Source organism: Suncus etruscus, chromosome 9 (genome assembly GCF_024139225.1).
Source record: "Suncus etruscus isolate mSunEtr1 chromosome 9, mSunEtr1.pri.cur, whole genome shotgun sequence".
Classification (NCBI taxonomy): Eukaryota; Metazoa; Chordata; class Mammalia; order Eulipotyphla; family Soricidae; genus Suncus; species Suncus etruscus.
Window position 1 is genome coordinate 101,066,121 of NC_064856.1, and position 22,286 is coordinate 101,088,406.

A 22,286-nucleotide genomic window follows, 5' to 3' on the forward strand; every position below is an offset into this window, starting at 1 on the left:
CATCTGTTCCCCTCTCCTCCCTTTCCCTCCCATCTCCCTTCTCTCCTCTCCTCCCCAGGGGAAACCTTCTTCCCAACCTCACAACTGATGACTTGAAGAAATGCCGCTTCCACCCAGAAAAGGCCCCCTACTGCCCCATCCTGCGGGTGGGCGACGTGGTCAAGTTTGCAGGGCAGAATTTCACCAAGCTGGCCAGCACGGTGAGGACCTAAGCGGGTGCAGGGCTGAACCCAAGGGCTTGGCCTTTCTCTGGGCAGTGGCAGTGGAGAGTAGAAAGTGGGGGTTCCTGGAGACACCTGGACCCCAGAGAGAAGGCCCTGCAGTACAGCAGCGCCACCTTGTGGAAACATTCTGGACCTGCACTGGGTTTCTGCCTGTCCTACCTGCCTCTGTCCTGCAGGGGTCCCACCTCACCACCTCACCTGTCTGGCCCCTCTCTGGTGCCGCCAGAGGCCTCCATCTCTGAAACTCTCCCCATAATGGGGAAGTGGATCTGGACTCACATTCTCTCTCCCAGGCTGTAGCTAAGGGACCAAAGATATCACAAGCCCAGGGCTGGAGAGCTAGAACAGCGGATAGGTCGTTTGCCTTGGTGCAACCAAGTCAGATTCCTCTTATGGTCCCCCAAGCCTCATCAGGAGTGGTTTCTGAGCACAGAATCAAGAGTAACAGCTGAGCCCTGCTGGGTGTGGTCCAACCCTTTATCCCTCAAAAGATACCGAAAGCAGGGTTTAGAGGCTCAACTGTTCCATTTGTTCTGAAAACCCCTCTCCCCTCCCTAAGCCCCATCCCAGCAAAAGGGGTAGGGGGGGGCAGAGACACTCATACAGCTGTCCCCTCTCTTCAGGGCGGCGTTCTGGGCATCAAGATCGGCTGGGTGTGCGACTTGGATAAGGCGTGGGAGCAGTGCATCCCCAGATACTCCTTCACGAGGCTGGACGGTGTGTCCCAGAAGAGCAGTGTGTCCCCCGGCTATAACTTCAGGTAATCTCCCTGCCATCCTCCTGCTTCTGGTTAAGTTTCTAGGGTGTGAAATGGTGGGATATGTATTCCACAGTCCCCAGAGAGGGAAAGGGATCCTCCCCATGCCCGCAATCTGAGTAGGACAAGAGATGCAAGTCCAGCAGCAATTCTGACGCAGGAAATAATCCACACACAGTTGGGAAGGAATAGCAGGCCAGAAACTCACACCACAAGCTGTTCACCCACAAGCCAGTCGCTCTACCACGTGGAACCATGAGCCATGATGGTGGCCTCTCCCCCAGGCCTCCAAAGAAGCCTTTATTGGGAAAAACAAAGCCCACCCGCAAGGGGAGGTGGGAAAAGCCAGATGAGGAGGCAAAGGGGAAACATCTTTTTTTTTTTGGTTTTTGGGCCACACCCGGCGTTGCTCTGGGGTTACTCCTGGCTGTCTGCTCAGAAATAGCTCCTGGCAGGCACGGGGGACCATATGGGACACCGGGATTTGAACCAACCACCTTTGGTCTTGGATCGGCTGCTTGCAAGGCAAATACCGCTGTGCTATCTCTCCGGGCCCGAAACATCTTTTTAAAACAAAAACCATAGGAACCAACTGAGAGACATCTAATTAGAAGGCAATATGAGGGCCAATCCAAAGGCCTATAGCAACACTCAGATTCCCAGGGTTTCTGGGCCCACTCACTGACCTCTCTCAGGTAGGTGAGAAGTAGGTGCTTTTCTTGGTTAGGCAGGAAATGTCCTGGGAATGACCAGTCAGGGTCCCCAGACTCGCTGGTCCTTCAGAGCTTTTCCAGTCCAGAGTCAAGCCTATCTCTGCATCTCTGACTCCTTTGCCCAGTGGCCTTAAGACATAAGGCTCCCATCTGCCCTCCTTCCTTCCTCCTTTACCCCCTACTATAAAGCACTGGAATGAAGAGAACCCTAGGGTGAACACTTGAAAGTGGCCGTCAACCCCAGGCCTTCTCACATTCCCACTTCCATTTTGAGATGCCAGCAATGGCATCACCCTCATCTTATGTTTCTTCCTGCCAGTGTGTGAAAAGCATTCTGGGTTGGAGGTTTGGGATCTCCTCCCTTATCTGAGAAGATCCTGTATTTCTTGAGGGCTCTGATTAGATACTCAGAGTTATACATGAAACAAGTTCGATGGTTAAAAAAAGGCAATGAGCTTCTATTGAATTTTATGTTCAGGTTTCTTACACGGTGGAAATATTTTCTAATATGATGTCGTACCTAAGCCAAAGAAATAATCATTTATTGGTTTGTTTTGGATCATACTCGGTGATGCTCAGGGGTTACTCCTGAGTCTGCACTCAAGGATTACTCCTGGTGGTGCTCGGGGGACCATGTGGGATACTGAGGATTGGACCAAGGTCAGCTGCATGCAAGGCATACATGCCCTATCTGCTGTACTATCGCTCCAATCGCAGAAATAGTAATTTAATTGGCCAGAGAGTACGTGCTTTCGATGCATGAGGCCCTGAGTTCAATCACTGGCATCACTTAACACCACTGGCACTGTTGGGCGTCACTCGGTAGCCATTGAACATTTCATTGAACCATCAGTTCTGGTTGACTTAGTGTCACTGGACAGGGCCCCTAACCCCACTGAAAACTTCTTGGGAGGAGACCTAAATAACATCCCAAACCCCACCCAAACCAAAGAAACTGCGATTGTAAAAGGTAATTATCTACTCCCATTTAGCTATATATTGAGTACTTTTAAATATATTACATTTATATATATATATATACATATATATATTCTTGGGAAAGAAGACATTTTTTAAAATTGAAAGTGCTTTCATAATCGACTCTAAACTTTAAAAAAATCATAGGAAACAACACATATTTTAAAGTAGGTTAAAAATACTGTTTGGCTCACTGGCAGAAATTGGCATATTCCTCCAGTTGGTACATCACACTGAAATCAATACAAAGGATATTTGTATGGTGCCTCAAAATAGCAACACATTAATAAAATTCTCGAGATCCGAAATGCAAGTTTTCATCTCCCCACTAGCCAGTGAGGACTCACCGGTCCCCCAAATGCCATATCTGGCAAGAAAGCTTAGAAGGGCAGAACGAGGAGGCAGCGGCTGTCACCCCAGTGTCTGACAGTCCCAGCGTAACTTTAGAGTCACTTCACTCTGCCTGGTCAGCAACTGTGGGACAGCCACAGACCTGGTCTCCCAAACTTGGACAGGAAGCTAAGATTGAGGCCAAGAGCCTCAGGCGTGTTATTCCTGGGGAAGGGGAGATAAGGAAGAAGTCTGAGTGGTGTCAGCCAAGTCACTATACATCCTATCTCTCCCCTAAGGCAGAGTGGGGTGCACAGAGACAAGTGGCCCTGCTCCCTTCCTTTCATTTCTAGAGCTTTTCAGGCTTGCAAGGCTGGGGCTCACTGACTGTCATGGCCAGCATAGAGCTCTGCCCCCAAATCCCTCTGGGGTGGTATAGTGCCTACCAACCACCCCCTACTGCCTTCAAGCTGCTGGCACCACCAAACCCCTATGCTAATCTAAGAGCCAACTGAGTCTGCAGCCCACCGTGCCAATCCCTTGGAAGGGAGGAGAAAGGCCCAGCATTCTGGGAATTCTGGGAAGCTTCTGTCTGAGCTGTGGGAAATGCCAAGTCCTCTGTGCAGGTCCCCCCTCCACCCTGCAAAGCAGGAATTGCCTCCCCTTGCTCTTCCAGACTGGGAACCTTGGGGCTTGCAGGCTTAAAAGTGATTCCCTAGGCCTGGTGCAGGCACATTTTCTCAGTTTCCCCCCCCAAGCGAAGATGTAAGGCCCTGTGCTGTGGCTGATCTAGCCCTGAGGTCTGGTCCAGAGGTCCAAGAGGCTGAGAGAACCCCAACTGTTCTGGGCATAATGTTCACCTCTTATTTTCCTGTTGTTTGGGGGCCAACTCCTGACTCTGAACTCAGGATCTCTCTTGGTAGGCTCAGGGAATCCACATAATGCTGGGGACCCTGGTGGGCTGCATGCAAGGCAAGCACCCTACCCACTGTACTATTTGGGGGGGGGCACACCTGGTGATGCTCAGGGGTTACTCCTGGCTATTCACTCAGAACTCTTTCCTGGCTTGGGGACCATATGGGACGCCAGGGGATCAAACTGTGGTCTCTCCTAGGTTAGCCAACGTGCAAGGCAAACACCTTACCATTTGCGCCACCGCTCCACCACCCCCCACTGAACTTTTGTTACAGCCCCACAATGTTTATCATTTACAGCTCCCAACTAATGCTTTGCCTCCCAGCCTTGCAGAGGCCCTTGTTCTCCAGGGAGGGAATGGAGCCCCGTGTAGCCAAGTCTTGATCTGTCTTGACTAGTACACGTGACATGAGAGACAGCTCCAGCAAGGGACCGGGCATTCACTGCTCCTGTGGCTCTTTTTCACATGCCACCCCAGCCCCGCCTATTACAGTGCTGCCTACAGAGTCAGACATTTCCATAAGGTTTAGCTGATGAAGACTTCTGGGGGACAAGTGACTGGGAAGATGAGGAGATAGAGCTTCCTTCTTCATTTCTGTTTTTGGATCACATCCCGCTGTGCTCAGGGTTAATACTGGCTCTGGGCTTAGAAATCGCTCCTGGCAAGCTTGGAAGACCATATGGGATTCGAGGAATCAAACCCAGGTCCATTCTGAGTTGGCCACTTGCAAGGCAAATGCCCTACTGCTGGCCCCAGAGCCTCCTTCTTGAGAAGGGACTTGGCCAAGGTCATGCATTCAGTGTAGAGGTCACCAGCTCCCTCCTCCTACATCCAGTCTTCGAGTTAGGGGGCACTTTGACTCCATGACCTGTCCATCCTTGTCAGCTCTTGGTGTTGAATTGTTGGCATAGTTGCCTGCTTGACCTAAAGCTGATAATATCTCATACTCGGGATGGGGGGAGGGGGCAAGGGGTAGTCCTGGTTCCGGCATCAAAATTATTCTTTTTCTGGGTGGTGGTGGGGCACCCAGAGGCGCTGACAGAGGCTACTTCTAGTGCTGTTCTGGGGGGTCATGTGTGGTGCCAGGGATTGATCTAGGTCTACTACCTGCAAGGCAGGCAGTCACACTGTCTCTGGACTCTCTCTGGCCCTGAAATTATTCTCTGCTCAGGCACTGTCCCATAGCTTCCAATCTGCCTCGATCTGAACTTAGTAGCTTTTATTTTGCCTCTGTGGCTAAGACTCCAGGATTAAACATGATGTTTTCATCTGATGCACCTTTTTGATTGTACTGGGAAGGTAGAGGGGAGTTTCAAAGCAGTGTCTGAGGGCCGTTTCCAGGGCTATTTGGCCAATCAGACTGGACAACTTAGTGCTCAGGCTCAGATGTGCAGGGGTTGGGGGCACCAGGGCCATAGCAGATAATCTGGTATGGAGGGGCATATAGTATAGAATCAAACCTGAGCCTTCAAATGCAAGGCATATGCTCCAGCTCTTAGCGCCTGGTCCTTTCTCTTGGTGTATTTTTCAGCTCTTTCCAAGCATGTTGAGACCGTGCCATCGGTGAGCTCATTCCCATGTATGCTGCAGGGTTTCTCAAATGTAGGACTGTCAGAGACATTTCAAGGGTGTAGAGGTGACAGACATCCTGTAGTGGGTCCCCTCTGACCCTGCCACCCACTGGATCTCACATTCCCAGGAGCAGGCCCTTAGCTAGAGCATGGGAGAGTGCGGTAAGGTGAAGAACAAGTTAAAGGTTGTGTCTGGCGGTCACTTAGCTCATGTGTGTCCCTGTGCACGGGAGGGACCCAACCAGTGACCCTTTGTAGGCACCATGTAGAGACAGAGGGAGCAGAAACATCGGTTAGAAACATAATCCCAAGAAAGTCCCCTGTAGGAAACAGATGGCACATGCCAGACGGCGACTTCTTTGAGACAAGTTGGACGGAAAGGCAGTTTCCAAGGGCACAGAAAATCCTGGAGACAGAGATAAGGCAATGATGACCAGAAGTTGGAGACAGAAGAGGTGTCAGCAGTGGGGACACGGGGCAGAGAGAGGAAACTGGGCAGTGACTGAGGCTGAGCAGGGACCAAGCTATGTGATGGATTCAATTCCAACCATCTCCACTGGCATGACCACAGCTGTAGATGATTTTGTGGAGAGCTCTCCCCACTTTTGTCCCTGATGACGTCATGGACCATCATCCAGGAGCTATGTCCCATACTGTACTGGAGCAACTTCAGGGCTGCTTCTCTGTCTAGAGCTCAAGAAATAACAAAGACCCCTCAAGATAGTGCACCCACATAAAACTACCAAAGTCAAAAATAGCACAGGGATACCCTTTCTTGCTGTCCAGTCCTACTCACCTCACAGGAAGTTACACCCAGACCATTGGTCTTTGTGATGCGTGCATTCGCTTTTTGGCCCTTTCTTTCTGCACTACTTGCTATTCATGGAGCAAACAGTTCCATGACTTCCAGAAAGATCATTTGAAGCCAATAGCTCATTCTCAGCAGAAGTTTGTCAGAACTCTTCATGCCAGATCACTTCCTACTGCCCACTTGACCGCTCACCCAGAGGTAGGCTCAGAATGAGATTTGTCATGATTTGGGGCCAGTGATCTGATAGTTCAGGGAGTAAAGCACTTGCTTGGCTTGTTGCCAATCCTAGTTTGATCCCCGAACCTCTTGGTTCCTCAAGATCTTTACACCACAGAGTCTGCTTAGGATCTCCAGGAGTGATGCCCAAAGCACGGGACAGTGTCTCTGATGCAGAAGAAAGATATTGAAACTTTTCCAAATCTCACAGCCTGATTAAGAATCACGTCAGTTCCCAGACCAGAGACTCTCTCCTTTTCCACGTTCTCCCTCTATCTCGTGCTGTTTGCAAAACTAAGAGAAGGGGGAAAAAATGCAGGTGTAAGAGACAGACCTGGCAACGGCTGCTAGAATGCTAGAATGGAGGGGAGAAACACTGGTTCCTCCCCAGAGAACACTGAAGACAGTTTTGCTACTAAAAGGCAACACAGTTTTGGATTTCCTCTCCAGGGTGTCTGAGACAAAAAACACTCGTTCAGCTGCTCTGATGTTCCTGGTGCTGTAGGTGTTTCTAGTGATGGTTGGCTGTTGGAAGCGTCCCCAGAGCCACTTCCTCCGAGCTACGAAACTTGGCACCTGCCTCACTTCCAGGCTGCAGCGTGCAGCTCCGCAAGATCTCAGGCCAGTTCGACAGAGACAGAATTAATGTGCACCATGGCATGGGTCCTGGGCTCCCCAACCTGGACCTTGCCCCTTCCAGAAGCTGTAGGAAGGCCACGGGTGTGTGTGTGTGTGTGTGTGTGTGTGTGTGTGTGTGTGTGTGTGTGTGTGTGTTGCATATTAGAAAAGCAGCACTTGCTGTTGCTGCCCCAGAAGGCCTCCTCCCTGGATTGGCAGTGGCCTGAGTTCTCTGCCATCCCGCCCTCATCACCCCTCTTGCTGAAGTGGGGGGGCACCGAAGTCACAGCTCTCCTAGGACACCATTTAGCCCTCATACTGAAGGGAGAGCCTGGGGACGTGGCTCAGAGAGAGAACACAGGCCTTAAATATCCCTGTTTCTGTCTTGGGATCCATGGAAAGCACAGCTGTAGCTGGAGATCCAGGACCTGGGAATATCCTGTTATTTCCTCCAAAGTCGAGTGGCTGCTCAAACTTTGAACCCGGAAGCAATGCCTGTGCTGGCCAGGACGGAGGCTCCCATTTCATAAATGAAGAGACTGAGGCCAAAATGAGACACACACACCCTCAGGAGCAGAAGATTCATAAAGTGTCTCTCTTTTCTATATCAGTGCAATTTCCCCGGCTTTGTCCACATCTTAACGCCAATACTACCATTTGTGAGCATTCAGCCAACTTTCAGCGTGAGCTACCAGTGGTATGCATTACTTGCTGTGTCAACTTCTTTTCCCCTCCTTTTTAGGCCATACCTGGCAGTGTTCCAGGGTTACTCCTAACTCTGCACTCAGGAATCACTCCTTGTGGTGTTCAGGGGACCACATGGGATGCCTAGGATCAAAACCTGGTTCAGCTGCATGTAAGACAAACGCCCTATCTGTTGTGCTATGCCTCTGGCTCCGTGTCAACATTTTAAAAACTAAATGAAGAGGGAGAGAGCCCAGGAGTCATGGCGTATGCCTTGCATTTGTAGGGCCCTCAAGTTTGCTCCCTAATATTCTCAGGACACCAGCAGCTTTTCTTTGTGACCCTGAGTACTGCAACCTCATTGGTAGACACTGCTCATTGAACCATCTGGCCCAGCTGGGCCACTCTCCTGGGAAATGGCCCCTGCAGTTTCTTCTTAGGACTGCACCCATTTAAACTGATAACATCTGCCTTTGAAGTTCTTCTGTGATCTGATTCCTAGATTAGGAATAAATCCCCCTAGCTTGGGCCGATCCTGCAGGCGAGGCAGGCTGCCACCCGCCTTCCCGCCCAGAGCCTGCCAGGAGCTCTTTCCCCATCGGTGTAAAATCCACTGGAAACGTGGAGCTCAGCTGGCAGAAGTGACTTCCCACCAGGCGAGTGCGTTGCCCAGCACACCAACACCCCACACTTGGAAATCCAAACTCCAGGCCCGAGTCTTCCCTCGCGAGTCCAAGCCGGATCCCGCATGTTGGCTGCTGCTATTTTTCCGGCTGCTGGAACTCGTCCATGTCCCCGCTGCAGGAAGGGATTTCCACCCCTCACGGGGAAGACGGGTCGTGTTGAAACAGATGTCTGAGTGCTTCCGAGGGATTTGCACAGTGAACAGAAAGCCTTGGAGTGCTCATTGACAGCCGCTTGCCCATGTCAGCTCAGAAGCCCTCAGTCACCAGCAGGGACCGAGGCAGGAAACCTCTTAGGGCTGCCCTGGAAGGGGCTGTGAAGCCCTTGTCCCATTTCCATGATGGCAGGCGCTGACCTGGAGAAGATTGGGACCAAGTCCTTAGACCCAGGGATTTTTTTCATGGAGTGGAAGTGACAAACTTGAAAATTATTTACCCAACCAGAATATAACAATACTGGGCAGACCAACAACAATTCCAGCAATGCTGGGCTGAGGCCAAGATCAAGGCAGCGTGGGGGCCAGGCCCAGCCATCCACAAACCCTTGTCCTTCCCACTGTGAGGCTCAGTTTCCTCCTCCATCAAATGGGTTCCTGAGTAAGGAGGCATCTGAGGGGCCCCCTCAAGCTCTGGGAGTGTGAATAATGCACGTGGGTGTCTGAGCAGGGCTCTGGGGAACTGAGCTGCTGAAGCATGCATTATTATTTATAGACCTCTCACTTCAGCGCCGAGCATCAACCCTGCCCCGCACAAGCACATCTGACATATGATTTATTATGGTAATTGACGTTTGTACTTACTCATTCTTTATTGCGGCTCGTGCGTGAGGGGGTGCACGTGCACACATATGGACACACACACACACACGCACGCACACACGCACGCACGCACGCACGCATGCACCAGAGTGATTCAGCATTGCAGACCTCAGACTTGTTCAGTTTAGTCCTGTGGGGGCCAGACATAGAGTCCAGGGGCAAAGGCCCTGCCGACCTGTCTTGCATCTTGCCAACACCAGTTTGAATCCCCAGCACCCCATATGGTCCTGCGAGCACTGCCAAGATTTACTTTTTGTTTGTTTGGTTGTTTTTTTGGGGGGGTCATACCCAGCAGCATTCTGGGGTTACTCCTGGCTCTGCGCTCAGAAATTGCTCCTGGCAGGCTCAGGGAACCATATGGGATGCTGGGATCGAACCCAGGTTCATCCCTGGTCAAACACATGCAAGGCAAACTCCCTACCACTGTGCTATCACTCTGCTCCTGCCAAGATTTAGTTTTGAGCACTAATACAGGACCAGCCTATTAGCATGGCTGAGTGTGGGTCCTAAAGGGAAAAACAATCAAACAATTCAGTCCTGAGTTGGGGGTCCCTATTTGATGAATTGTTGAGTCAGGAAAATTCAGCTAGAAAGAGCTCTCAGTTGAGCTTTTTTCTGAGGGTTGGCATACCCACCAATATACTCATAGGTTACTACAGGCTCTGCACTCAGGAATCACTCCTGGTGGTGCTCCAAGGACCATATGGGATGCTGAGGATTGAACCAGTCAGCCGCATGCAAGGCAAATTCCCTCTCCACTGTACCACTGGCACCACTCTTGGCCATAGAGAAATCCTCACGATGGGGACACCAAGGCCCTCCAGAACCCAGGGTCTCAGAAGAGTTTCTAAGACCATAGTCAGAGCTGGAGGAAGGGGAGCTTGGCTAAATTTGGGGGTTACAGGTAGTCACAGACAGAAGCAGTGGTGGAAGAAATACCTGACTTCATTGGTCCACCCTCTTTTCTTATGACCCCCAGAAAGTACAGCCATGGACCCAGCCTATAGGGTCCCCAGGACCCTAAAATACAGATAGCTCCTCTGCTCACAATAGCCCTGCCCCAGCTCAGGCCTCTTTTCCTCCCCTCACATGTAGGACGCTGTTCTCAGAGTGGAGACCTTTGCAACTCAACCCTGCTGTGGTGCTCTCCTCCACCAAGGTGTTTCACAGGCTCGTGTGTGTGTGTGTGTGTGTGTGTGTGTGTGTGTGTGTGTGTGTGTGTGTGTGTTCTTTCATTCATGCAGAATCTGTCTTGCTGCTGCTGACCCTGACAGGTCTAAAGTAGGAGGGGCTGGGCATTGGCCCTCAGGAGCTGGCTTCTCCTTTGATTTGGGAAAGTTGTTTTGTTTTGTTTGGAGGGGTCACCCCCAAGCAGTGCCCAAGGGTTACTACTAACTATTCACTCAGGAATTATTCCTGGCAGTGCTCAGAGACCATCCCAGATGCTGGAGACTGAACCCAGGTCAGCTGCCTGCAAGGCGAGGACCTTACCTACTGTACCTACTTACCTACTGCTTCTCTGGCACCAAGGTTTCTCCTTTAGAGAGTCTATGCCAACGACCATTCACAGCCTGAACAGCCAGTAGCCCCACAACCCCTGACTATTGCTCTTGCGGGGGTCCCCCACTCTGAGAAAGCTCCCTACCTGGTTTGAATGGCCTGAGGGCACATTTAAGTCAGACCTACTTTGGTACCTGTGTTTGATAAATGAAAGACATCTGATGGGGTTTCTGGATTCTTTGTTGTTTTGTGGTGCAAGGATTGAACCATACCTGGTTGTGCTCAAGGCTTCCTCTTGACTTTGTATTCCTGGTAGGGTTCAGGGGTCCATCTAGGGTGTCAGGGATTGAATCCAGGTTGGCTGCATATAAGATAGGTGCTTGTTCCTGTGCTATCTCTGGCCCAGGATTTCCCATATTTTCATTTCCATAAACTTATTATTTTTGGTTAGGGAGCATTCCTGGCAATATTCAGGGCTTCTAGTTCTGTGCTCAGGCCAATCCAGAGTTACTTCCAGTCCATAAGTAACAAGCCCAAGTGAAGAAGAATTTTCCTGAATAGGGTAAAAGCATTTACTTCAACACTCAGGGATCACTCTTGGCAGGGCTTGGGGACCACATGGAGTACTTGGGGTTAACATAGGTTAGCCAAGTGCAAGGCAAGTGCCCTACCTGCTATTTCATTTCTCTAGTCCCCAGTATATCTTTCTTCCTTTTTTCCTTCCTTTATTTTTTTTAAAACTTACTTTATTTTAATATTATTTGGGGGGCACACCCAGCGGCACTCAGGGGTTACTCCTGGCTCTGTGTTCAGAAATTGCTCGTGGCAGGTTTGGGGGACCATATGGGATGCCAGGGATTGAACTAAGGTCTGTCCTGGGTTGGCCATGTGCAAGGCAAACACCCTACTGCTGTGCTATTACTCTGGCACCTCTTCCTTCACTCACTTCCTTCCTTCCTTCCTTCCTTCCTTCCTTCCTTCCTTCCTTCCTTCCTTCCTTCCTTCCTTCCTTCTTCCATCCTCCCTCCCTCCTTTCTTTTTTCTTTCTTTCTTTTTTCTTTCTTTCTTTTTTCTTTCTTTCTTTTTCTTTTTCTTTCTTCTTTTTTCTCTTTCTTTTTTCTTTTTTTTCTTTCTTTTTTCTTTCTTTCTCTTTCTTTCTTTCTTTCTTCTTTCTTTCTTGCTCACTCTTTCTTTCTCTCTCTCTCTCTTTCTTTCTCTTTCTTTCTCTCTCTTTCTTTCTTTCTTTTCTTTCTTTCTTTCTTTTTCTTTCTTTCTTTCTTTCTTTCTTTCTTTCTTTCTTTCTTTCTTTCTTTCTTTCTTTCTTTCTTTCTTTCTTTCTTTCTTTCTTTCTTTCTTTCTTTCTTTCTTTCTTTCTTTCTTTCTTTCTTTCTTCTTTTTTTGAGGGGTCATACCCGGCAGCACTCAGGGGTTACTCCTGGCTCTATGCTCAGAAATCGCTCCTGGCAGGCTTGGGGGACCATATGGGATGCCAGGACTCGAACCAATGACCTTCTCCATGAAAGGCAAACGCCTTATCTCCATGCTGTCTCTCTGGCCCCAACCCTCTTTCTTTCTTTTCTTTCGCTCTCCTTCTTGTTTTTTTTTGGGGGGGGGGCAACACCTATTGGTTCTTAGGGGTTACTCCTTGCTCTGTGCCCAGGAATGAGTGGCTCCGGGGCCATATGGGATGCTGGGGGTATCAAACCCAGGTGAGCCACGTGCAAGGCAAATGTCCTACCCACTATGCTATTGCTCTGATCCCATTTTCTTTATTACTTACTTTCTTTTTTTTCATTAAGGTACCTTGATTTACAAAGTTTTTCATAGCTGAGTTTTAGACATACAATGTTTCAACATCAATCCCATCCCCAGTGTCAACTTCCCTCCACTAGTTTCCCCAGGTTCCTTCCTCCCCCATACCCCAGAACCTGCATCTTGACAAGCACCTTTTCAAACCAGGGTTTCTATTTCTCAGGCCAAGAGTGCCGGTCAGAACTAGTAAAGTCCAGCATGGGTCTCCCCATTAGAGAAGCACTGAGTGTCTCCCATTCCTTACCCCCTCCCCCAAAGCTCCTCCAAGCTCCTTCTCAGGTACTTTCTCCCAGCTGTGTCTGTGTCTTCTAGCTGGTACATTAGTTATCTCAGGGTTGTTTCATGTTCAAGGTGTGATTTTGTGTGACGTGATAGGTTATTTTGAGGGGTCTGGAAAGGCTGAAAAAAATCCTTCCATAGATAGTCGTGGTATTTCAAGTTCATTTTCAGCTTACTCGAGCTCTCATGACAAAATTCCCCCTTTGGATCATGCAGGAAACCTGTGTCTCAGTGTTACACTTTGGGGAAACTGAGAAAGCACTACAGGACTGTCCCCCAGGTTATGTCAAACATGTAAGCACCAGCCTTAAAACCGAGGTCCATGAGTCTCTGTTTGGTTCCACCAGCTACCCTCAAGGAACTACTGGTGCAGTGTCTCTATGAAGGGGTGCAGAGGCCTTGGTGGGTGCCTGGCAGAGTTAATGAGACACCTGCTGCAGCTCCTACCCTTCTTTCCTCTTCCCACATAGGGCTGCGGACCACTTTGCAGCTGCCAGGTCAAATGGTTTCCTGTTTGGAAGAGAAACAACCTCTTGCTACCCTCCCCATTAGACAAGCTCCTCCTGAAACATGGGGAGATTTGGGAAAAATTTGGGGAGCCAGTGGGCAGAAGCCTGAAGCTTTCTAAATCCCCAGGCCCCATTCTGTAAGTGGTCAGAAATCTGGGAAATTCACTGTTACCTACCCAGCAAGCTTGTCCTTACCTGTGATCCACTGGGCCCTCAAGCAAAAAGGGACTGAACAGATCTGAGTCCTTCCTAATCAAGGGTGCAAAAGACTGAAAGTGGGAATATCCCCTATAATGTGGTCTGGATTAGCTTGACAGGCTCAGAGCACAGAGGAAGAGTGAACAGAGGGATGAGAGAGTGAATGAGAGGCTGCTGAGCTGACCCTCAGGCATGAGTAGGAGATGAGGTTAGCAGGTAGAGGAGGAGGAACAGAGGTCTGGGTATGCAAAGTGGGAGCAGGAAATATGGAGGGCATCACATTGAGAGATTCTGCAAAGGACCCTGGGAAGTATCAAGTTGGGAGCAGGCTCTATACTTTAGGCCTAGGTGTTGAATGGCAAGGCTGTTCTCAACATTCTCATTTCTAAGTTGGAGGGAGGAGGAAGGAACCAGGTGAGAGCTGGGAGAGATCAGGATGTGGGAGTATACCATGTAGTGTGGCTTATAGTTTTTCTTCTTGAGGTGAGGCATGTTTGGCTTTTCATGCCCAGACATGGTGTGTAGATGTTGGGATCCACGTTGCAAATGTCAGTCAGTGCCTCCTTTTCTTCCCAGCAGGAGGATGAAAGAAATGAACCAGGATCCGAGGGCATCAGGCCACAAAAGAGGATACTCAGGAATGTTGTCATGAACATACAGTGTTGCATAAGGGGTTACAAAGTCACTTCGGGCAGGCTCTGGGGATCAAATGGGATACTGAGGATCGAAGCCAGGTTGGTCGTGTGCAAGACAAATGCCCTACCTGCTGTGCTATTGCTCCATATATCTTTTTGAATGAGGACTTTTGTATTTGGGAGTGAAGTGTGTGAAGTGGAATGTCTGGGTCATATCCGAGCCTACCACACTGTTTTTCGTAAAGGGTGACTGTTGCAAGTCAGCCCCTGAAGAGGTTGACTGATGGAGGGATGGAAGATGAGGTCTTTCCCCTCCAGCTCGGAGCACGCGTCTGCCACCCTGTTTAGCCAATGGTTCTGAGGTGAAACGGCAAAATATTAGCTTTATTCGGTGGACAAGACTGAAATCCAAGGTCTCAGCCTCAGTTCCAGCCAACCACCCCTCGCCTTCCACAGACCCTTGTTTTTATCCCCCAGAATCAGGTACCACCCAATGGTGGGATCAGATACCACCCAATGGTGGAAGCAGAATCAGGTACCGCCCTAGGGTGGGGGCAGAATGCCAGGTCACACCCTAGGGTAGGGCACAATCACCGATCAGGTTAGGGTCAGTAACATAATAATCCCAAAAATATTTACATACACAACAGGTGACACAGACACATCATCATTGGTAGCGAATGCAGGTTTCCTTTTCATCACAATCCAGCAATGCTGGTTGTTTTCCATCTTTTAGTGGGGAGAAGGGATCTACAATTGACCATGCTCAGGGCTTACTCCTGGTGGGACTTGGAGGACCATATGGGATGCCAAAAATTGAACCCAGATTAGTCGTGTACAAGGCAAAAGCTCTCCCTGCTGTACTATTATTGCTCTGTCTTCTCCAAGTCCTTTCTTAGAAGTCACATTCTAGTACTGTATCATCATTGGTCTTAGGTTGCTCTAATTTGGTTTTGGTTTTGGTTTTTTGGGCCACACCCAGCAGTGCTCAGGGCTTATTTCTGGCTCTGCATTCAGGAATGCAGAGAACTGGTGCTGGGATTAAACTGGGATTGAACTGGGTAGGCCCTGTGCAAGGAAAGCGCCCTACCCACTGTGCTATTTCTCTAGCCTCTGGCTCTAATTTTGAGGGACTCTTCCAGTCCCTTGTCCAGTCACTTCTCCCTGAGCGTTAGTGCCACTACCCCTCCTGTCTGCCCTCTCTCCCTCCCACCAGAGAACTAGTCCCTGCCAAGCGGCTCCTGAGGGTGGGTGGCTGGTGAGATAATGATCTTATCATGCTTGTTGCCTCTTGGAAGGCAGGCGCTGGACAAAAACCAAGAGCTCTTTGGTTTGTCTCCCTGTTCTCTGCACATTCCTTCTGATGATAAATTTAGCCAGTCGCGCTGAATGGTGGGGCCCAGGATGTCAACTTGCTGTTCTCTGAGCTGGTGGCAGAGCCTTTTTTCAGGCCACAGCCCTGGGCTGGGAAGACAGATGATGCAGGACCTGGCTCCAGCCTTTGCGGGTCCTTGCAAAGAGCCGTCAGCCCTGCTTGCACACAGATAGCAGCTCATGCAAGGGCTGCTTGTGTCCTGGACAGCTGCATGGTGCTGTGACTCTGGGTGAAATTGCCTGAACTCCAGGGAGATCAGTGTGAGAACTTCCTCCCAGAAATCTCCTTTTCCTCTGTCTACTCATCTATAAAATGGCCTATGGGGGCCTTTTCTATGTGGCACTGAGATGCCTCCATTGAGTGCTTTTGTTTTTTTCTGTTTGCTTCTTTTAGTTTGAGGGGAGGGGTGCTTCAACTCTTGTAATGCTCAGGGCTTACTCCTGGCTCTGCACTCAGAGATCACTTCTAGAGGGCCTTAGGGGACCAGATGGAGTGCCAGGGAATGAGTCCAAGTTGGCCACGTGCAAGGCAAGCACCCCATACCTGCTATATATCCCATGAGAAAAGAGCACTTAAAAATATTGAGGTGGGGCAGCTGGAGGGACTCTCAAGAAGTCCTGTGAAAATGAGGCTCCCCGCAGTACTCTGCCTACTGGACCAAACATTTCTGTTCTCAGGTCCAGTGGGGTGGGGGCCACAGGGATATCTTTGGTGGTTCTCTGGGGCCCAGCTGATCCCAGGGATCAAACTTCAGTTCTTGTGCCCAGGCGTGCACCCCAGATTTAAGTGCAATATATGCACTTTTTTTCTGGTGAGTATGTGATGGCATGTGCTAGTGTGTGAATGTGTGATGGAATGGAATGTGTGATGCATATGTAGTGGCATGCATATGTTTGTTTAATGGCACAAGAGTGTGGGGAAATATGCATTGGTGGCATGTAGGTGATAGCCTCTAAGCCTCAAGTTAACCCAAGTCCTGCTGAGCTGCCGTTCCAGAAGCTTCTTTTCCCAGCTGCTTTAAAAATCGTCTGAGAGGCACCCTGGGCTAGTGACATTCTTGGCTCTCCTTGTCCTGAAAAAATGGCTTTTTGTTGGTATCTGCCCTGTTTTCCACTTGTGGGTGCAGCTTGAAGTTATCCATGTTGCTTGGGTCTGCAAAGCTCTGGAAACTTCTCCGAGGCTATCACTTATCCTACTCCTTATAGGACCCACCCAGCAGCACCAGGGCCCAGACTTGTTACTGTCATGCTAAGCACAGCAGTGCTCCCAGATATGATGGGGAGGGGACACATGGATGGGGGGGCTATGATGGGGTGAACTCAAGGCTTTGCAAATCCAAAACCTGGGCTCTGTCACTTGAGTCTTATCCATAGTCCTCACCATTTTGCTTGTTTGGGGGCTTGACCCGGCAATACTTAGGGGTTTCTCCTGGTTCTGCACTCAGGAATCTCTTGGTTGTGCTCAGGGAACCATATGGGATGCTGGGGATTGAATGTAGGCCAGCTGGTGTGCACGGCAAGAGCCTCTACCATCTCTACTATCATTCCATTCTTTCTGCTTACCATATTGTTTTGGGGGGACACACCTGGTGGCACTCAGGGGTTACTTCTGGTTCTGTGCTCAGATATTGCTCCTGGTTCACTCAAGGGACCATATGGGATGTCGGGGATCAAACCGGAGTAGGCCCTAGATTGGCCACATGCAAGGCAAATGCCCTACCCTCTGCTATTGCTCCAGCCCCTGTTTATCATATTTTTAAAGATGGGTAGCCTCCTCCATATCTCTAATCCTCCAAACCCTTTCATCTTTGTTATTTGTTTTGGATCACAATTCTTGGGGCTATTTTTGAATCACTGTTCCCAATAGAATTGGGGGATGCCAAGATATGCCAGAAATTAAACCCAGAACTCCTGTGTGCAAAGGATATGTTCAGCCCCTAAAGACCACAAACTCTGTGGGCCCTTTTGTTTTGTTTTGTTTTGTTTTGTTTTGTTTTGGGCCACACCTGGTGGTGCTCAGGGGTTACTCCTGGCTGTCTGCTCAGAAATAGTTCCTGGCAGGCACGGGGGACCATATGGGACACCGGGATTCGAACCAACCACCTTTGGTCCTGGATCAGCTGCTTGCAAGCAAACGCCGCTGTGCTATCTCTCCGGGCCCCTGTGGGCCCTTTTTACCCTTTAACACCCTCATCCCTCTTCTTATTCCTTGGGTGCTTGTCCCAGAAACCCACTTCACAGCTCTGGTCAATAACCCAAAGAATGGCCTTGGCTAATGGGAGCATTTTTCCCAGGTTGGACAGAGCCAGAAACACTTCAACATTAGAAGTTCCCTCCCCCAAAAGCTGTCTGAGTGCTGCTGACCACGAGACAGCAGACAAGTCCCGTCCACCACCAAAGACAGGTTCAGTCTGGGACCGTGGTGCCAGGAGATTTCCATGCTTGTCTCCAGGGCCCCACAGCCAGGTCAGATTAGGGCCTGCATAGTTTTGATAATGAGCAAATCAAGAGGTTGAATCTCAGATGGTTGTTTAACCCTGGAAACCCCCCTCGAAACCTCATTTGAAAATTACAGCAATCACAGACTAGGGAGAAGGCTCCAAGAGCTGGAGTGCCTGCTCTACATAAAGGGGTCCTAGGTGCAATACCCAATACCTCAGGATCGAGTCTAGATAGATAGATAGTCTAGATAGATAGTCTAGATAGATAGAGCCTAGAGTATAACCCCTGAGCACTTCTGGGAGTGGTGGTGTGACCCAAACATCCCCACACTAAGCAATAGTCATATACGCATCCCCCAGCTTAGTGTCAAGAGAGAAACAAGATGAGGCATCTGAAGGCAGCTTTTCCACAGCTCTGTACATGTAACTGTTCACTCAGCAATGATGGCAGCCAGTAGCAGCCAACCCTGCCCAGGCCTGGCAGTGTCCTGAGCACAGCTGGACCCCTGGCTCAGCCCTCAGGGCCAGCCCCTGAAACTGGATTGGTGTATTGTCTTCACTCACTGTGATAGACAAAGGGTGTCTCAGAGTGGCTAAGTAACTGGCCCAGGTTGCGCCGCAGGTAACAGCAGAGCCAGGCTTTGAAAACACACACACACACACACACACACACACACACACACACACACACACTTCTGCACCCCTGAAAGAGCTTGAAGTTCTCTAGCAGAGGAGGGCAACCATGTGCAGCAAGCCAGTCCCAGGGATGCCCAAAGAATTCTGACTGCAGAGGCCATCAGTATGGTGGAGGGAAGTGATGAGAAGGTGGAGGCCAGGGGCCATCACTGACAAGGTGCCGCTGACCATCCAGCAGGTCAGCATCTGGCTACATGGTGGTGGGGTGAGTGAGGTGCAAAGTTCCTCAGCACCTGAAGGTTCTGTGGGAGCCACAGCAGGCGCCCCCACCCATTCCCTTCTGGCCTCCAGGTTTGCCAAGTACTACAAGATGGAGAACGGCAGCGAATATCGCACCCTCCTCAAGGCCTTCGGCATCCGCTTCGACGTGCTGGTCTATGGCAATGTGAGTCCCTGGGCCAGGAGGAACCTCAGCCTTGTCGCGGGGTGCAGAGGCTTCTCCATGGTCAGGTTCTGCTACCAGTCAGCTCCGAGATCCTTTGCTGGTCATAGCTCCATGCCCCTCACCTGCCCTTGAAAAGGGGGACCTGCCAGCCTGAGGAACCTTTTGTAGAGTCTCTCAAGTGGGGGCCAGTTTAGCCTCAGGTCCTCACTTCCTGACCTTGGTCTTTGTACCTCCAGGCTGGCAAGTTCAACATTATCCCCACTATCATCAGCTCTGTGGCAGCCTTTACCTCTGTGGGAGTGGTAAGTTGAGGCTGGGCTGGGTGGGGATTGGTGGACCACCCAGGGTGGCCCTGCTTCTGCCTAGATGGCTGCCTCCAGAGAAGCTCCTGCTGCCCTCTGTGAGCATCTCTTTCCTGTGTGTGTTGGGGCCCAGACCGTGGCCTCCATGGCTGCCTGTTTGCTAGAAGCACTGCCTTGTCTAAGTTCCTGTTTCTCACCTGCAAGGGTTGAGTGGGTGAGTCCAGGCTTCAGGACTCACTTCAGGTGACCAGGGACTTGTTATCCTTCTGTCCCCCAGTCAGTCTCCGCTCTGTGACCCACACCCTGGTGCCTGGAAAGTGGATCAGTCCCAAAGAACATTCCACAAAAGTTCCTGGATGGTTACCTAGAAGGAAAATAAGTCAGGCTGTCAGGTGCCTCTGAGTGACACCCCCCTACACACCTCTGCCATCTGTTGGGCAGTTCACCCTGCCCTGTTGATAGATACCTGCTCCCACACACCTGCTCACACCCCACCTGCTCAGACCATCTGCTCACATCCCACCTGCTCATAACCTTTCCCACCCCTCATGAGCCACCCACTTTCCCGCAGGGCACTGTACTCTGTGACATCATCCTGCTCAACTTCCTCAAGGGCGCTGACCAGTACAAAGCCAAGAAGTTTGAGGAGGTGAGGGGGACCAGGGCAGGGTGGGGTGCAGAGGCCAGTTGCTCCATGCTTTATAGGTTGGGGGGTTCTTTGGGTTCTGGGTATATCTTTGTGCCCAAGAAGATCTGGGGATCCTGTAAACATGCCCCAACTCCCTGCATGACCCAACAGGAGCCCTGAGCCCAATTTATATTTGGGGCCTCTAAGAGGTCTCCCCACATCTGGGGTACCACGAACCAACCCTCCTCCTGCCTGCAGGTCAACGAGACCACCCTGAAGGTCGCTGCCTCAACCAACCCCGTGTATCCCAGCGACCAGGCCACCGAGGAGAAGCAGTCCACAGATTCGGGGGCCTACTCCATTGGCCACTAGGGCCTCTTCCTGGGACCCCTATACTCGCAGAGGGGGCAGGCACTCTCTCTGCCTTGTATTAGAAACCTAGTGTCTCAGCCTCCTAGCACCCTCACAGACAGGGAGCACTTCCTGCTAAGACCAATCCCATTCTCACCCCTTACCCATTCTGCCTGCTCCCCAGGAACCCTGAGCACTGGTCCCTAAGTCACACCCCCTCCCAAAGAGTAGAGATAATAGGAATGATGAGTCCCTAAGCTCATAGCAGCCTTCGCAGTATCTCCCGTAGCCCTTAGTATAGCCTGACACATAGCTACTAGTTTTGCTCTGTTGATGAGACCCCAAGGCCCAGAGACTACAGCCACATCAGTCAGGAAGAAATAGAGCTGGGAGCCCAGCACACACCACACCCCAAGAGAGCAAAGATTGCACTGCTGCTTCAGCTTCGCCCAGCTGGACACAGTTCACTTAACTCAGTTGTGTGAACCCAGGCTTGGCTCAGAAGCCCAGGAAGGCCTCAGTTAGAGGAGAGACATTAGTCTGTAAGGTCCTCTTCACTGCTTGGCGGCTCTCAGCCTCAGAGGACAAGAAAAGTAGGTCTGCCTGACTTACCCTCCACAGTTTTGTCTTGTTCTGGCTCCAGAATCCACTCTTGGTAGTATACAAACCCCTCTTCCAAGGCAGGGAATCTCTATGGGATACCTGCTCTGGGCCAGTCCTCTGATTCATCAGCATGGAGTACAGAAATGGCTCAACTTGCCTATAGGAGATCTTCGGGCTGTCCCTGGTTCCACGGGAATTGCTGAGCACAGCCCCGGAGTAGCACCCAATATACTAGATATGCCCCCAAACCCCAAACAAACATTGACACAGAGAGTCCCTCTGAGCAGTTCTGAGCAAGCCTGACCCCAGGCCATGGGTCCCCTAATGTTTGCAATGAAAACTTCTTCAAACCAGCTTGTCCTGGTCTCTTGCTGGGATTCCAGAGGGAAGGTAGCCTGTTACACTGTTACACAGTGGCCGAGAGAATCCAGGAACATCCTGCTACTCTAGGAGGAGGATAAGGACAGGAGTGATCAGGGACCATTGCCTGGATGCCCCCCTGCTTCTTTCTGGGCTCCTCTACAGTGGGGGCGTATCCAGAAACCTGATGCAGGTTTCTTAGAGCCTGAAGCAGACCCAGTTGGGGGCATCTTCTCTAACACCAGGCAGGATTCCATGTCAGGGAGCATCCCTGGACTGTCAGTTTTGCCGGCTTTGTGGTCAGTCCTTGTCTGAGCTGGAAGGCAGACACACACACACACACACACACACACACACACACACACACACACACATACACATCAAGGCACTGGGAGAAAGTACAGGAGATGGAGCAGCCAGAGCCTGAGAAGTCTGGGAGGATCCAGCTGGGCACTTGTAAAGGCCCCATCCCAGGGAGAAGGGGTAAGATTCCCCATTTCCTGCACAGAGCCCATGGCTATCCCCACTCACCTTGCCCCCACTTCAGTCCTGGGATATCTATTGGCAGCCCAATGAACTCCAGCTATGGGGTGATGTCGGAGGAAGGCAGCTGTGCCCTGGAAGGACCCTCTCCCCTGCCTCTCTGGTCCTCCAGTCTTGCAGATATGAATCCTGTCGAGGCTTCTTCTCTGCCACCCCCACTTCGAACCTGCAAGAATGTAGATTCAGCCTCACCCTCCCAGGGCTTACTGAGTCTCCAGACCTATGTGTGCTCAGAGCCAGAGAGAACAGCAGAACTCACAGCACTGACTCTTCACTGCTCCATTCCTGGTGTCTGGACATAAGCGTAAACCCAAGCAAAGCAGCTCTGGATGTTATGAATAGCATGGGGTC

The 22,286-nt window shown here is 50.6% G+C and overlaps 2 protein-coding genes across 2 annotated transcripts in view; one reads left to right on the forward strand and one right to left on the reverse strand.

Annotated features, from left to right (window-relative positions):
- P2RX3 (purinergic receptor P2X 3) overlaps positions 1 to 20,450 on the forward strand; it is a 31,680-nt gene extending 11,230 nt beyond the window's left edge. Inside the window, exons 7-12 of the mRNA XM_049779746.1 lie at positions 59 to 200; positions 848 to 984; positions 19,055 to 19,148; positions 19,385 to 19,450; positions 20,022 to 20,099; positions 20,337 to 20,450. Of these exons, the coding sequence (XP_049635703.1) occupies positions 59 to 200; positions 848 to 984; positions 19,055 to 19,148; positions 19,385 to 19,450; positions 20,022 to 20,099; positions 20,337 to 20,450 (631 nt within the window). The remainder of the gene's footprint in view (positions 1 to 58; positions 201 to 847; positions 985 to 19,054; positions 19,149 to 19,384; positions 19,451 to 20,021; positions 20,100 to 20,336) is intronic.
- The window catches only part of SSRP1 (structure specific recognition protein 1), a 1,220,984-nt gene that overhangs the window by 24,547 nt on the left and 1,174,151 nt on the right, over positions 1 to 22,286 (reverse strand). The window lies entirely within an intron of this gene.